General features: G+C 43.0%; 1 protein-coding gene across 1 annotated transcript in view; it reads left to right on the top strand.

Moving 5' to 3' along the window:
• Positions 1–214: 214 nt before the first annotated feature.
• The window catches only part of pdzrn4 (PDZ domain containing ring finger 4), a gene marked incomplete at both ends in the record, with an annotated part of 31,345 nt that continues 16,767 nt past the window's right edge, over positions 215–14,792 (top strand). Inside the window, one exon of the mRNA XM_083999467.1 lies at positions 215–283. Coding sequence (XP_083855593.1) covers positions 215–283 — 69 coding nt within the window. The remainder of the gene's footprint in view (positions 284–14,792) is intronic.

The following is a 14,792-nucleotide window of genomic DNA, read 5'->3' as shown; positions in this document are numbered from 1 at the left end:
AGGCAGTGAACTGAACCACATGTGTTGCGTTGCGTTGCGCGCTCGGAGCGACAGAGGGGATCTCTGAGGATACACGGATGAGAAAGTGGTGTGTGGGGGAGCCAAAGGAAGAGGAGCCCCAGTGTGTTTCGCCCCGGGGGGAGCTCACACACACCGCAGATAGCACACACAATCCAGCGGGCACTCAGCAAGCACTGTTTCCCTGACAACTAGAATGGGCTGCAATTTGTGCACCTTGCAGAAACGGGAGGAACACTACAAACTGCTGTATGAGATTGCACAGGTAAGTGAGACTCAAGGATGTTTTTTTGGTTCCGGTGCGGTCGGTGAAGAGCATCATCGCTATGATGAACTTAATGACGGAGGTAATGATGGAGGTGGATAATGACAGGAGGGATTTGGTGTCTGAAAACAAGTGGATTTCCCTACAGTGAGTGAGTGAGGAAGGCGAGGGTGAGTAAAGTCAGAGCAGATACAAGAAGGACTCAGAAAGAAGACGGGTTGAGTTAGGAACCTGGAGGAAAAAATGGGAGAGGTACATAAGAGAAATGTACAAAAATGAGTTACTTCCAAGCAACCAGGCAAAGTGTGTGTGTGTGTGTATGGGTGCATATGTGTGTGTACCTCTCCATCAAAGTGAGTGGAGCTAGTTATTTCTCCTCAGTAGCAGGAGATGTGAGAACAAGTTCAGCTTTTCTTCCCGCGCTGGCTCCAGGGGAATAATTCATCACATCTCCTCAGCTCTGTGACTGTCTAGAAGCCAAAACAGTTCAAAGAACAACCAGTAAATGTGTTCTGCTGTTTTTTTTTTCTTCGTCTTCTTCTCCGTCTCTCTGTTGTTTGTCAGAAGTGGACAGACAATTTTTTCTTCTTCTCCTTGACCTGATATGACAGCTTTGTACATTGCTTCTGTCATAGAAGGATAGAAGGATTTCTTTCAGCTTTTGTGACTTTGATGTAGTTATCGTTGAGAGCTTACACCTCCGCCGATGTGCCCAATGAGTTCATTTACCTTTTTAACTTTTTTTTAAATTTCTAAAATACCAGGGCAGGAGTCAAATGTAAGAATGTAAAAGATTTGTAGAAGAGTTGGTAGAGATACAAGCTGTGGAATGACAGAACCTGCAGAAACATACATTCTGTCACAGTTAGCGGTAAATGTGTAACTTGTCATCTTGTACTGGGCTTGGCTGAAATGTGTAGATTAGATAAGGAGGTGTTAAGTGTGAATCTACTAGGGGGAAAAAAATCTCCAAAGTATCACTATGCCAGAAACATATAAAAATGATGTGTTTGTTCTCTTTGGCCACTTCTTTTGGTATTGTAACTGGTTTCAGGTGAGGACAAATACCAACATGAGCTACTGCATCTGAAGTGCGGTGACATTGTTTTCACAGCAGCGATCATGGTTATGTGTGGGAGCCGGGAACACGTGCCTCGGCTTTCCACGGCTGCTTGTGTACAGTACGCACCAATGCCAGCCCAGCGGCAGCGAGGATTCATTCATCATTTAGTATCTTACACAGTTACAGACGGCAGGGAAACTGGATACGGCGCGGTAATGAGACTGAGCAGGATGGCTGAATGCTTCATGTTAGTTTAATATCACCCAAAACATCCATTAATACCAGAAATATATACCTTCCTAGCACTGACGGGAGGAAACTTTTACGTGTTCAATAAGATATAAGACCATAATACTGTATGTGATTGGGCTTTACGACAATACAGCTGCTGCCAGTTGTTTGAGGTGGTGATAATAATGTTGCTGACAACGAGGGCTTGTTCTTATTGTCGGGTCTCAAAAATGTGAGAAATACATTATCAGCACTCCAACCCTCCATCGCTGCTAGACGCTGCTTTATAAATGTTTTTTCCACTGTGCTGCAGTCTTAAGCTAATTAAGCTCTCAGACTAAATGCCCCCATGCTCTAATGAGATAGTGGATGTCTGCGTTGTCTGTCTGGGTGGAGGAGCATGAAAATTAACCATGTCAATTAAAGGAAACTCTAGGAGGTCATTGCTCCTTTTTTTGTATTGTTGAGGTGAACTGAATGTACACGGCAGAAACAAAAGGCATCCATGCTAAAGCTCAGGCTATTTTTATTTGCTGTTACAGAGCAGTGGGTGTAATGTATCATCAAGCAATTGGCTGCTAACAATGAAAAAAGAACCTTATGGTTTCCTCCTATTTCCGCATCACCCTGTAGGTGTCCTGGCACTCTGGCACACATCCAGCAATACTGAGCGTGAGCGAGCGCAGCCGCTCACTGTTAAACGCTCTGCAGTGTGTATGTGACAGTCGGCGAACACCTACCGCTCTCATTACCAGTGTGAAAGAAAGAGAGAAAGAGAGCGAGGGAAAGACAGAGAGCTCACCAGGCAGTAAGTGTGTCAGTGTGACTTTGTCCCAAAACTAGAGGGTGAGGGGATTCTGCAAATCCAGAGAGACTCCTCAACAATCCCTCTGTCTCTCTTTTCTTCTCCTTTTATCATTCCAGACTCATTTCTTCTCCTTCGTTTTTCATACTTTCTCCTTCTCTGTATTCCTCATTAATCCTGCGCTCCCTCCCTCTTTCTTCGTCCCAGCATTCGGTTCCTCCCGACCCTTGTTTTACTTTTTCGCATACACAACACTTCTGAATCGAAATGTGTTTCAGTTCTGTTGTACTTCCAACGGCGCTGCACAATAGGACACCACCTGCTCATTATGCCAGTACAACACTAAAGGATGTTGATTATGTAGCACAGGTAAAGCAGGCAGGGCAGAACAGGTGCTTTGGAAGAACTGGAGCTCCTTCATTTGTCCCCTTCACGCTCTTGTGCTGTATTTCACATGAGTGTGTCTCTTGCTAAATGTTTTTGCCAGGCTTTCTGTTTGAATTTGTTTTTTTCTGATGATCAAAATAATCAAGTGTAGCCTCATCCAGTTTGTAGACATGCTCAAATCTGTGTAATTTGGTTGAAATGCTTTGACTTACTTTAGGGACACAGTTCAAAATCCAAAATCTTCACAGCCATATGGTGTAAACATAAACATAAAAATCTACTAACACCAACGCTGTGGAAGTGCACATAAGGGAAGTGATGGAGCAGAGAGCCCAAAACAGACTAAGCTATTGTACCGTCCAGTTTGACTTAACCTCAAGTATTGAAGAGATGGTTTGCGAGTAGTTATTACACAGGAGTAGATGGCAGGAATAAACTGAATTTATTGTCCCATTAACACCCAAGCTAAGAAGTACTAATGAGAAGAAATAATGGACAATCTTGAAAACAAAAATGTCTCAGAGAAGAATAACTAGAAAGAAGCCAGTGAGTCACTGAGAATGACTACCGCCCTTTGACTAGCAGCTCAGTTAGCTCACCTAGAGTTCACTAACTGGCTCACTACATCACCAGATTCATTTCCCCATGTCACTTTCTGCTGTGTCCAGGTCTTTGGGGATGATTTTTCATTTCTGAAGATGATGAAACAATGACCCTTCCACAAAATGGATTTCAGCTGCTCTGAAATTCTATGGTAATGGTTCTGCCCCTGAAATAGACACATTATGTTTGGTCCAGACCTGCTCTGCACCTTTCATTTTGAAAAAGTAAAAGACCATTTCCCAGTTTTCAGCCTGCAGACCTGCCCCAGTCTCTCCTCCTCCTCCTCCTCCTCCTCAACCGCTGAAGCTATCTCTGTTCACACAGCTGCACCGCTCAGGAAGGGACGGCGGGCTGCCCGACCCCAGCTGCCCAGCGGCCACTCAGAGATTTATGACTCTCGTCAGACCATTTACATTCAATGTTTCGTTTGCGATTTTGTGCTTGTGCCTGTGTGTGTGTGTGTGTGTGTGTGTGTGTGTGTGTGTGTGTGTGTGTGTGTGTGTGTGTGTGTGTGTGTGTGTGTGTGTGTGTGTGTGTGAGCACTGGCCCCTGTGTATGACTGCAGGGCTCCATCTAGAGCAGTTGTAGCAATTGCATTCCATATTTTGCTTGTGGCTGTGTTAAATTGTCCCATAGCCTCTGGCCTCCAGGGCCTCATAGGACCCATGTGTTTTGTCTTTTTGGTTGTATCAAAGTCAGCACTATTACATGACACCAAACAACAGCCTGTGTAACAGTCACTTACTACCCTGTGTGTTTTCATCCTCTGCTTAGTGCTAAGTAGAGTGTTTATTCTCCATGGATGCATTAGCGTTTATTGTTACTGTTGGGGGAAAGCAGAATATCCGTACTATTCACTACCGTGTCAGTGCGATATTACCTTTTAATATTATTAGTATAGCCTTTTCTTTGTGCCTTTTGTTCCATTTGCACATATGTGGGTGTGCATGGTTGTGAACCAGGCCATCCGTGGCATGGGTCTGTCCTCCGGAGACAGATGCTGTGCCACATGTCCAGCCTGTTAAACAGCATGGAAGGGGCCAGACAGTCACCCCCTCTTCCAGCCACCGCCTATGGTGTCCAGAGAGTGCCACACAGAGCAGGGGAAGCTGTGGTCAGTCCAGTGCAGCCGTCACCTCCATATGGCCACCTCAGAGCAGACCTGCACCCTGACTTCATCCAGAAACATGGATGTGAAACATCAAATGATCCCTGTGATTCAAAAGTGAGCGTGTAAAGACTTTCGGTGGATGAAGTGTTTGGACAGATGAGCAGCAGGGGAGGAAGGGAGGTGCTATCACCTGACTCGTCGACCGTCCACTTATCAGGGAAGCGCAACAATGCTCCTGCATTCCCTGTTTTCTTTTCTCAGTCTCTGTGTCTGTGATGGGATTTTGAGCTCAGCAGAAAGTATTGAATGAAGTGACCTTTCCATTTTTTTTCTTGCATTTTTCAGGCCAAGAAGTTGTTTGCCTGTCTGCGTGGGTCAGCGAGTTTAACCTTTTCACCTGTCAGTGTAATTCCTCTTGACAAGTCTCTCTATCCCTCCCACACACAAACAAACACAACACAGACACGCTCACTTGCTGAATGGCTAATTACATCATGTAGATTCATTAAAAAGTCAAAATATAAAATTTGAATTCTAAATGAAAGTTATTTTCCTACCAAAAAAAAGACATCCAAGTGCTCCCAGATGACAAACCGACAACACATTCAGTACTTAGAGGTGCTGAATAATTAACTCAGGTAATCATTAACATTCTAAAAATGTTAATCTTGCATTATGGAGATGAACTCTGCTGTTGAACACAGATCATCTGGTGTCTTCCATCATGGTTATAGTTGCTCGTTTGGAGCACAGCATGGCGATAATGCCACATGATTTAGTGGTGCATATGGCCTCGTCACCGACACCGCGGGTAGCACGTCTTCCAGGCGTCAGCCAAAAAAAATGGAAAGAGGAAATGGGTGATTATTCAGCGTTGGGTTAATGCCAGGTTGATGTAGAGAAAAAAAAAAAACCAACAACAACAACAACAACCAGATTTCTTGTGTGAGTTTTTGCCGGTTTTCTGCAGTGTGTATTGAAAGGAACAAGTGACATGGAGAGTGATGGATAGATGATGACAGAAAGGTTGTCAGTCTGGAAGTTGATGTCTGTGTCTGTCTTTCTTTGTGTATCCGTCTGCCTGGCTGTAAGCAAACATACATACACACCATTTTCTGGCATGTGTATATGTGTGTCCTTGTGTGTGAGGGTGGGAATCACAAAGACGGGAGGAGACAGGTCCGGTGTGGACAGTGTGGGGGTTATTGGTGGTGGTGGTGGTGGTGGTGGTGGTGGTGGTGATGGGGGCAACAACAGTCACCGTTTCGCTCCAGCAGCCAACGATCTCCCCCTGCTTTGGCTCTGATAAGCCCAGGATGAAAGCCCTTTCTGTGACACTCCTCACCCCCACCTCCTGTCTCCCCTCCAAACAAGGCGAAGGATGCGCACACGATGCATGTATACACACAACTACAGGGCAGTGTTAAGAGGTAGATATGCCTGTTTTGCAAACACTGTGTACATTCATGTAACACACAGAGGCTAAATCGCACCGGGGTCCATCCATTCATCAGCTTTATGGCGTGTTTTTCCATTTTTACGACTGTGTAAAAATGTCATTCAAGCTCTTAGCACCCGACAAGAGGACTTATCAGTTGTTATCAGCCTCTAGCTGATTACCATACTCACCGATCAGCCAAGTGGCCTGGCCAAGATGATAGGAGGCAGGAGAGAAAAAGAATAAGAGGAGAGGAGAGGAGGAGGGTGGGGGTAGAGTTTGATGAGGTACAATGGAAAGGTATAGAGCAAGGAAAAAAAGGTGTGAGAAAGACAGAAATGACAGTACAGAAAGTTAAAGGAGGAGGGGAAGGAGAGAGAGGTGAGACCGAGGTAAAACCGAATCGTTCAGCATCAAAAACACTTTTAAATTTCCACATTTTCCAGATTTTCTTTCCCATCCCTTCTTAACCTCACCCTCTCTGTAACACAAAGTCTCACCCGCTCCTCCTCCTCCTCCTCCTCCTCCACCACCTCCTTCTACCATCACTTATCAGTCGCCAGACACTGTTTCAAGTCCGTTCTGCTCCACTGCCCCTGTCTGTCTTGCCGCCTGTTTGTCACTGTCTGGGTATCCCATTCATTAATACACTTTGGCATAACCCTATACCGCCAGAGGTGCTACAGATTTTCCCTCTGCGTCGGAAGGACCCTGGAAGGAAACAGATAGTGATGGAAGACATGGGGACGGTCTGTCATTCATGTGTTGCAGAGACAGTCATTTTGTCTAGTAGTCCCAGTGTGTGTGTGCCGTCAGCCGGTGACTGTTAGAAGGTTTGAAGCCAAGAATAACCCAATAATCCACCTTATGGCCGCATGCTGCAGGTTATGTTTTGTCAGGTTCGACAGATGTTGCGACGAACCATCTGTTACGTATATGTTGTGGGGTATTGTTGCTACACGCTTCTGCGAAAAATATGCATGCAATATGCACAGAATTATTTACCCGCTGCAGTGGGAAAATGCTAAAACACATCTTCTGAGACATAAAAAACCCTCTAACACCCTTCACATTAGCATAAAAGTTCTCTCAGTCAGATCTTTGGATGAGTTCTTTGGCAGTGAAGGTGCAATTCTCATCTGAGACCAAATGTCAGTTATACTATAAAAAGAAAACCTTCGCTGTTTCCCCTCTCTCTTTCTCTTTTCCCTCCCTCTCTCTCTCTCTGCCAAGTATTTCTCCATCATGGATAATCATCAGAGGGAGACGGGGGTTATTTGTTGCAACTGTTTTCAAAGCCGCCATCACTGCGCTACAGCATATTTTCCACAGCAATATGTGTTGATCATAGTGTGTATAAAAATGTCTTGATGTGGCTGTTAGCTAAATGCTTAAAAATGCAAATGGACCGTTGTTGTGCCTCTGCCAAGTGTGTTTTGAACACACAGCGTGGATCCTGGGTCCAGGTGGTCTAAAGGGAGATTAGGTTACAGCAGGACCATGGTGTTGAATTCCCACTTAACCAACTTGGGCTTAGGAGTCATTAGGCCCACTCAGAGCCTGGTGTCGAGTCCAGTTACAGATAGAATAACACTAAACCATCTGCATAGTTGGGGGGGATGATTACATTTAGCATGGGGTGTAACCATAAGCCTCATGTTGATATGGGAAATGCCCACAGGACAGAGAGTAGCCAAAGAACTGTGGGTGGGTCTTTGTTGTTAGTTAGTAGCTTTAAGCAAATGTTTCAGACATGAACAGGTTCATTAAATCTTGACAGGTTTAGGGAACGCATACATGATCAGAGGAAATGCAGAGACTACTGTACAGCATGTGCAGACAGATAGTCCAAACGGATACAGCACAGTCTTTGTACATTGAACAAAATTGCTATTGAGAATGACCTTACTTGACAGATGTGTGTAGAATGAATTCAAGAAACACATGCCTCTCTGTGTTAGTACTCAGGTGCCCTGTCCAAGATCACACTCATGGCCCACTTATTATTTTCAGTAGCTTGAATCCATATAACTTTGGCTTCATCAGTCGAAAACATTACTTCATTGTCATGATTCTAAACACTTTGGGACTCTCAGTGTTGGTGTAAAAGTCAGAAAAGTAACTGTAAGAAGACCTTATTTGGTCAACGGCTGTTTCCAAAGACTAGATTGATGGTCATACTTTGGTAAAAATGAATTAGATTAATTGTGATGTTAGTTAGAAGAAACCAGTGCTGACTGTTTGTAGGAAGTGAGATACAAACCATATAAACTTACATGTACTTTGCTTATGAGAAACAAAATGAATTCTTTGCAGGGACACACCAGGTCCCTGACATCAAACATGCTTTGCAGCCTTGTAACATGAAACCTCAGTCAAATTATGACTGTGACCCATTTTGAGAAACAATGATCTGATTTAATGTGTCAATCCGTGCAAATTACGCAAACACGGCGACTCATCATCAGCTGACCGATAATATATTGGTGGCAAATGTGATTAGCCATTCACTCAGTCATATTGTAGACTTACACTCTTCTGACTGAGAGCATGAATACAGCTGAAGTCTTGACTGAGTCGGGTTGAATGAGGGGGAAATTGCAGCACAGCGTCTCTCACTTAACTAACCAACCATGCTTTTGGATGAAGGTATTTTTCATCGCAGGAAGAGCCCTTCTCGCCTGCTCATAGTTAGTGGAGTGTGAAGTCGTTTTTCTTTTCCACCAAAGGGGAGTCTGACGAAGATTCATGTTATGAATAATGCTAATGACTCAGGTGCTTCCAGTGAGCATAAACACGTTAAAATGAAAGAAGTAGAAGAAAAAAACCCCGGCAAGGTTTGGTTGGAGGACAGATTTTTTTTTTTTTTTTTAAGTTCACACTCAACACTTAATTTTATGCAAAAAGCAGCACATAAATCTTTGATTTTCCTGCTCCCCCAGAAAAATGTTTTCACTTTCCAGGCTTTAGCATGTTTTGCTAATTATGCCCCGGCAACTGAGGCTGGTTCCTTTTGCCTTCAACCAAAACGTGAATAACAAAGATTCACAGCAAGACTGCATCCAATTGGGATGCCTACTCTGTGAATGTTAAGAGTTTTATGGCGGGACTAGTATGTAATAACTCATTCCTTCATTATTTAGGCTCCAGCATGCAATTGTTTTTCTTCTCTCAATTCCACCCCCCATTATTTAGAGACAAACATGAACTTGGTGATGTTTTTTTACTGCCATTATGACTCCAAGTCCCTCAAGTCGTGAGAGGCTTTGCTCATTTCCCACTGACGTATTGAATCAGCAACATTTATTAATAAATCTAAATATAATTTAGAGACATTTTCTAATATTGCCGAACCAATCTCTAAAAATATAACAAAAGTGTAAAATGGAAACATGCCTACTGTAAGGTTTTGAAAAAAAGTCTCAATTCACAAGCCTATTTAATGAATTTCTGAAAAAATAACCTTGAAAGGTTAAGGCCTGGATTATTCTGTATTTCCCTATGTATAATCAACAAACGCCATTAAAAGACCAAACCAACCAAGTTAATTTCCAAAAACTTTTTCCACCACGCACTCAATCATGAGGCTAACCCTAGCCTTAACCCTAACGCTCCAAGTTCAGTAACTACTAAATTAATTAAATTGCTAGCAAAGGAAATCTTTTTAAATGGGTCACAAATGTTTTATTTTTTATCAAGGGATTTCCTGAAACAGCTGGGCTGGGGTTTGAACAAATGTTACTCAAACAGGACACAGTGGTGCATTTGTTGGGGACTACTGTATTTCCAGCTGCGCATGAATACACATTTGACACAATTGGACAGTGCATGGAAAATTGATTAAGAATACATTACAGTCCTCACATTCATGTCACCAGTGAACATAGTTTAAATGATGTGTCGGTACATATGTCTTTAGCCATATAAATAGCATGTAAGCACAAATTCATTGTTGTCTTTTAATAGAATTTGCTGGAAGTAAGAGGGATAAATAAGTACAAGAATTGCTGACATGCTTGGATGCATCATGTATGCTGTTGAGCTTTCCCATACAGAGGAGTGGCATAACCTCTTTGTGAACTCAGCCGTCTGGATGAATTATGTGGGTCTAATCGGTGACCCCCGAGAGCCTAATTCAAACTCATTGCTAGTGTGTGTCGAGGGGCTGGAGGAAGGGCCACACTATTGTTCAGCCTGGCTCAGTGGCTGTTGTTTTAATGGCAGATGAGAGATTAATGGTGATCTAATGACTGCGGGGAGGACACGGTGCAACAATAGAGTCCTGGTACCATGCAGGCCAAGTACATTAGTCAGTCAAGACAACTATCTGCATTGACACGCGCATGCACACATAAAAATGTACACACGGAAATGCTCAGTTAATCCCAAGACGCACAAGTAGAGTGAAAATGAAAGTGACGTCCATTGATTTGTCAATAAAGAAGTTTTGCAGTCATCCAGCAACAGTGCGCCCTGTCTCATCATGAGCAAAACAAACTGAGCTAATTCTCAACCCGCCAACCCCCCAATGTGACAAAAGAAGGCTAATTTATGCATTGGCGACGTGGTGTGCGAGGAATAAGAGCGAGGCAGCGGGGCTGGCTGGATGCTCACTCGTGGATCGCGGTAATTGTGATTTGGTTGCTAGGATGTTGAGGGTAATGAATGTCTTGTTGTTTGTCAGTTTGTCATAACCCGTGCCATCCGTGGCTGCTTGAGAACACAGAGCCTATTAGTTATACATAGAGACATTGGCCCTGCTGTGATGTATGAGCCCACCAGGAAGAGGATATTAGTCACTTTATGATGGAAAATGAGCGGAAACTGCCGGTTGGTGCTGAATGAGATCGCAGATTAAACTAGGTGATGCAAAGCAAACCTCTTGACTTTTGCCATGTTTTTTTTTTTGTCTTTTTTATCGAAAAGCATACTGACGTGTAAACTGAAGGGAAGAATGTTTTAATTGAAGTTTTATCATCACTGGATTACCGCAATGAAAATAGAGTAGGAGGTTGTTTTTCCCTTGGAAGTGTCACATGCACATACACAGATGGGATTGTGTTATGAATAAAAGAAAATACTCATATTGTAATTCCAAAAAAAGCCAAATACAAGACAAATCATGTTTCATTCCAAGGCTTTACCACTGGGAAGGGTCTGTATTCATGAAGCCTAATTGAAAGGAAGCCCGCCTTGCATATAGAAGTGGAACAAAGAGCAGGAAATGAGATGGTTCCTAATGCGTTCACTGACAGATGATAACCTTTGATTTCCCCCCACTTACATCAGAAATGGCTGCTTGGAATGACAGTCACAAGTCAACAGTCTCTGATGTCTGCGTGCGTGTTTCTACTGCTGCTGGTGTTAAGCCGGGGTGGGGAAAGACAGACATGTGAAGAGCGAGAAGGGAGAAAACCCTTGAGACACACAAATAAAATAAAAAAACAGATGGGTAAAAACAGAAAGTGATGTAGTGTCTGTTTTTAAAGTGCTCTGGCAATATAGAGCTTCTTTCTTTCTTTTTTTTACCCACTGAAGCGAAATGAAACAGGCTGATTTACAGTGACAATGACAGACAAAAGGAGAGAAAACACACTTATACTGCTAGACCAGGAGAAGAACGAGAGAAATAAAATTACTAATAAGATCAGATCAGAAGATGGTGCAGTGTTGGAAAATAACATGTGCATGCAGAGGTGTGTTTATTGATTGGCAGACTCCTCAATCCTCAATCCCTGCTGGCTTCTTAAATATCAAAACAATAGAGAGTTTAGCTAACTCATAAAATAAACATTGATCCCATGTAATGGATTTCATGGGGGTAATTAGGCACACAAAGACTGTAGCGATGTTTTAAAGGAGTCACTGACACAATGGCAATCATATAAATACACTAAAATGCACTGTGGACATACACAGGGCATGGTGCTCCTGTTGGTACCAACAAACCCAAATGTTTGCACATCATGAGGATTATCTGAGAGGGTTCTGGAAAGAGTGATAGAGATTTCTTTTCTTTTAGTCCACAGGGAAGGAACAGTGTATGGCGAGTTGCAGAGCAGCGCAGTCGATCTTGCTGAAGGACACTTCAGTTGTTCTGATGCCTCATGATGGGGGGCTTGAATGCAACATAGCCAGTTGAAGGACAGTACACCACACTGTCACTTTTAGCAGGTACTACAGAAAGAGGATATATTGGAAAGCACACAGGCTTGTCGCAAGATTATTTTAAGCACGTTATATTTTAGCTAAAGCTTCATACATTTTTAACATCGTCTGAAGCTAAGATCTAACAGCTGAAACATGCCAGCACTGGGGGAAAAAGCCATTCTTGGAGGAGATGCAGTCTAATCTACTGCAGACAGATGCTGTGTGATGTGGAAGGGATTGACCTGAGCGGGCTACTTAACATCCGTCGCGACAGCAGCTATTTAATCCACATTTCATGTTGTCATGTGGTCTTCCTCATGCAGAACTAATTGGTTGTTTTTGCCTGTTGTGCAGGAACCCATGTCTGTGAAAAACTGTGAAGGACACTCATTACAACTTGTAATCGCACTCGCAGGCACGGACATAGATGCAATCACAGGTGCAGACGAGCACATAAACACAGAGAGGAAGAGCTGAACTCAATTCAGTGAATAAGGGCCCTAATAAGAGCACTGAACGGGGTCTCCTTGAACCCGTTGCCATGGTACAAACTCACACACATACTCATAAACACACACACACCCCCCCGTGCCACCACCACAACTATGAACACAAACACACATCCCGTGCTCTGCCTCTCTCCCACAGTCTCCCTGATCTCTCTGATTTGCATTTTGGTTAACACTCTAATTGCCTCTCATTAAATACCTTGTCACTTTGATTAATTGGCGCGATACAGAAATGTAAAACAGCAGAGCATTACAATGCACAGTGAACACTTGCTGATTGGAAAAGACGAACAAGCCCTGGCTAAACACGTAAAACAGAGTAGAAATCCCACCAACTCCTCATGCACTTTTTAAGTCAAGTCAGGGTTTTAAAAATAAAGAATTTTCAGGTAATTAAGAAAAATGAATAAGACTATAACGTGGCAGATATTTGAAACTGGTTTCAATTTCAGACCGCTTCCGCAATGCAGCTACTGTAGGTGTCTGTGAGCATGTGAAGATGCCCTTGAACTTATCCCCAGCGGGTCAGCACTACAAGACCTTGGTTGCTCTTGTCAACAGCAAAAGCCCAGAAATATATCACCAAGAAAGGACTTCCATGCTGAGTGCATCATCTTTGACTAAATATAGGTTCAAATGAATCATATCTCAACATAACAGCTATTTACTACAGCCAGTCATCATACTCAAGTTTGAAATTGGCTATAATTGTGGTAAATTATATATTGTAGCCAGTCTAAGCTGCATTTTAAAACTATGGGATCCTCTGCCTCTTTAGAAAAGACAGATGCTGTAATTGTACACTAAGCAAGATAATATAAGAGATGTCTTTTTCTTACTATCTTCAGAGTGCTTGGCATAGAAAAGTCATGAGAAAACTAAACTTTTAAGTTTTAATCCCCAAAAAAAGATATTGATATATAAAAGCATATCATCTTCCAAAACAGTAACGGGCAGAGGTTAGCTAACAATGGGAGAAGCCAGTTTTACAGCTGCACCACCTGTGTTGTGCATAGTCAGGGAATGCAAACCTCCGCAATCAGAGCAAACACTGCAAAAGTAAGTACAGAAACCTCAATTAGTGACTGTGGCTCACTATACTGTACTAATGAAACTTGCTGCATTAATTTGTCTCTAAGGTCTTATATTTTCAAATGACTTGGAGCTTTTAAATAATGTTTAACTTGGCTGATGGTGTGGTAGCTGTATAAGACCGACTTTGATGAACAAAAATTCATTTCAATCACCTCTGTTCTGTTTTGCTGGTTTTTCCCTGGTTGCTTGTCACACATGCATCAATAGCATCATGGTATTCTCATCGCACAAGAGGCAAGGGTCAATGTGATTCAGCTGACCGAGCATGGCACCAGTTGCGCAGCCTGCCACTCAAATTTATGAAACCATCATCTCCTTTGCCTCTGCTGCACCGGGGTGATATTGCATGTCAGAGACTTTTATTATTGAAATGAGACATTTATGACAGTAAGCCCTCGCCACACGAGAGTGGCCTCCTGAATCATCTCGATACAGCTCAAGGAGGAAGAGAAATGAGATCTGGCAGATTATTGGAGCACGCCACCTGTGCTTCCTCACTCATCACAATATGCCAATTTCCATGAATGTAAAAACAATCTTTGTTGTATTGAGCTGGAGTTCGGAAAATCATGATCTAGGCTATTGTGGGGGACAGCTTGGTGGTGGTGAGGAGCAACATGTCTCCTCAGGGGCAGAGGAGGCCGGGGATGAATAGGCAGAGGTTGTCTCTCCTGGGTAGCTTATTGTTTGGGTGCCTATGTGAGCCTATTCAATGTGAGATACTGCATTATTCAGTCAAACATGGTTAATGGAAACAACCAAAGCTGTTTTAAGTCTGTCGGGAGCTGATGTAATGTTTAAGCTTTGTGTTGTGTATGAGTGTGTGCATGTGTGTGTGTGGTGTTTGTGTGTATTATCTCCCATTTGCTCACAATGACACCATATCAGACAGGTTTAGCCGTGAGGTTGAGTGGTTTCCATCACACTCTTATCTCTGAGCAGCAAACACACACCCATTCACATGTACGACCATACACACAAATACACACACAAATACACATAGGTACAAACAAACAGTGTGATCTCTACGCTTTCCTTATCTGCTTGCATGCAAAAGTAGAAACAACATTTAACCATCGTAGTGGGCAGCTGATAAAACCCTGCAACACATTTAAAG

Source organism: Trachurus trachurus, assembly GCF_905171665.1.
Source record: "Trachurus trachurus genome assembly, chromosome: 23".
NCBI lineage: Eukaryota > Metazoa > Chordata > Actinopteri > Carangiformes > Carangidae > Trachurus > Trachurus trachurus.
This window is presented reverse-complemented; position numbering and strand designations above follow the sequence as displayed.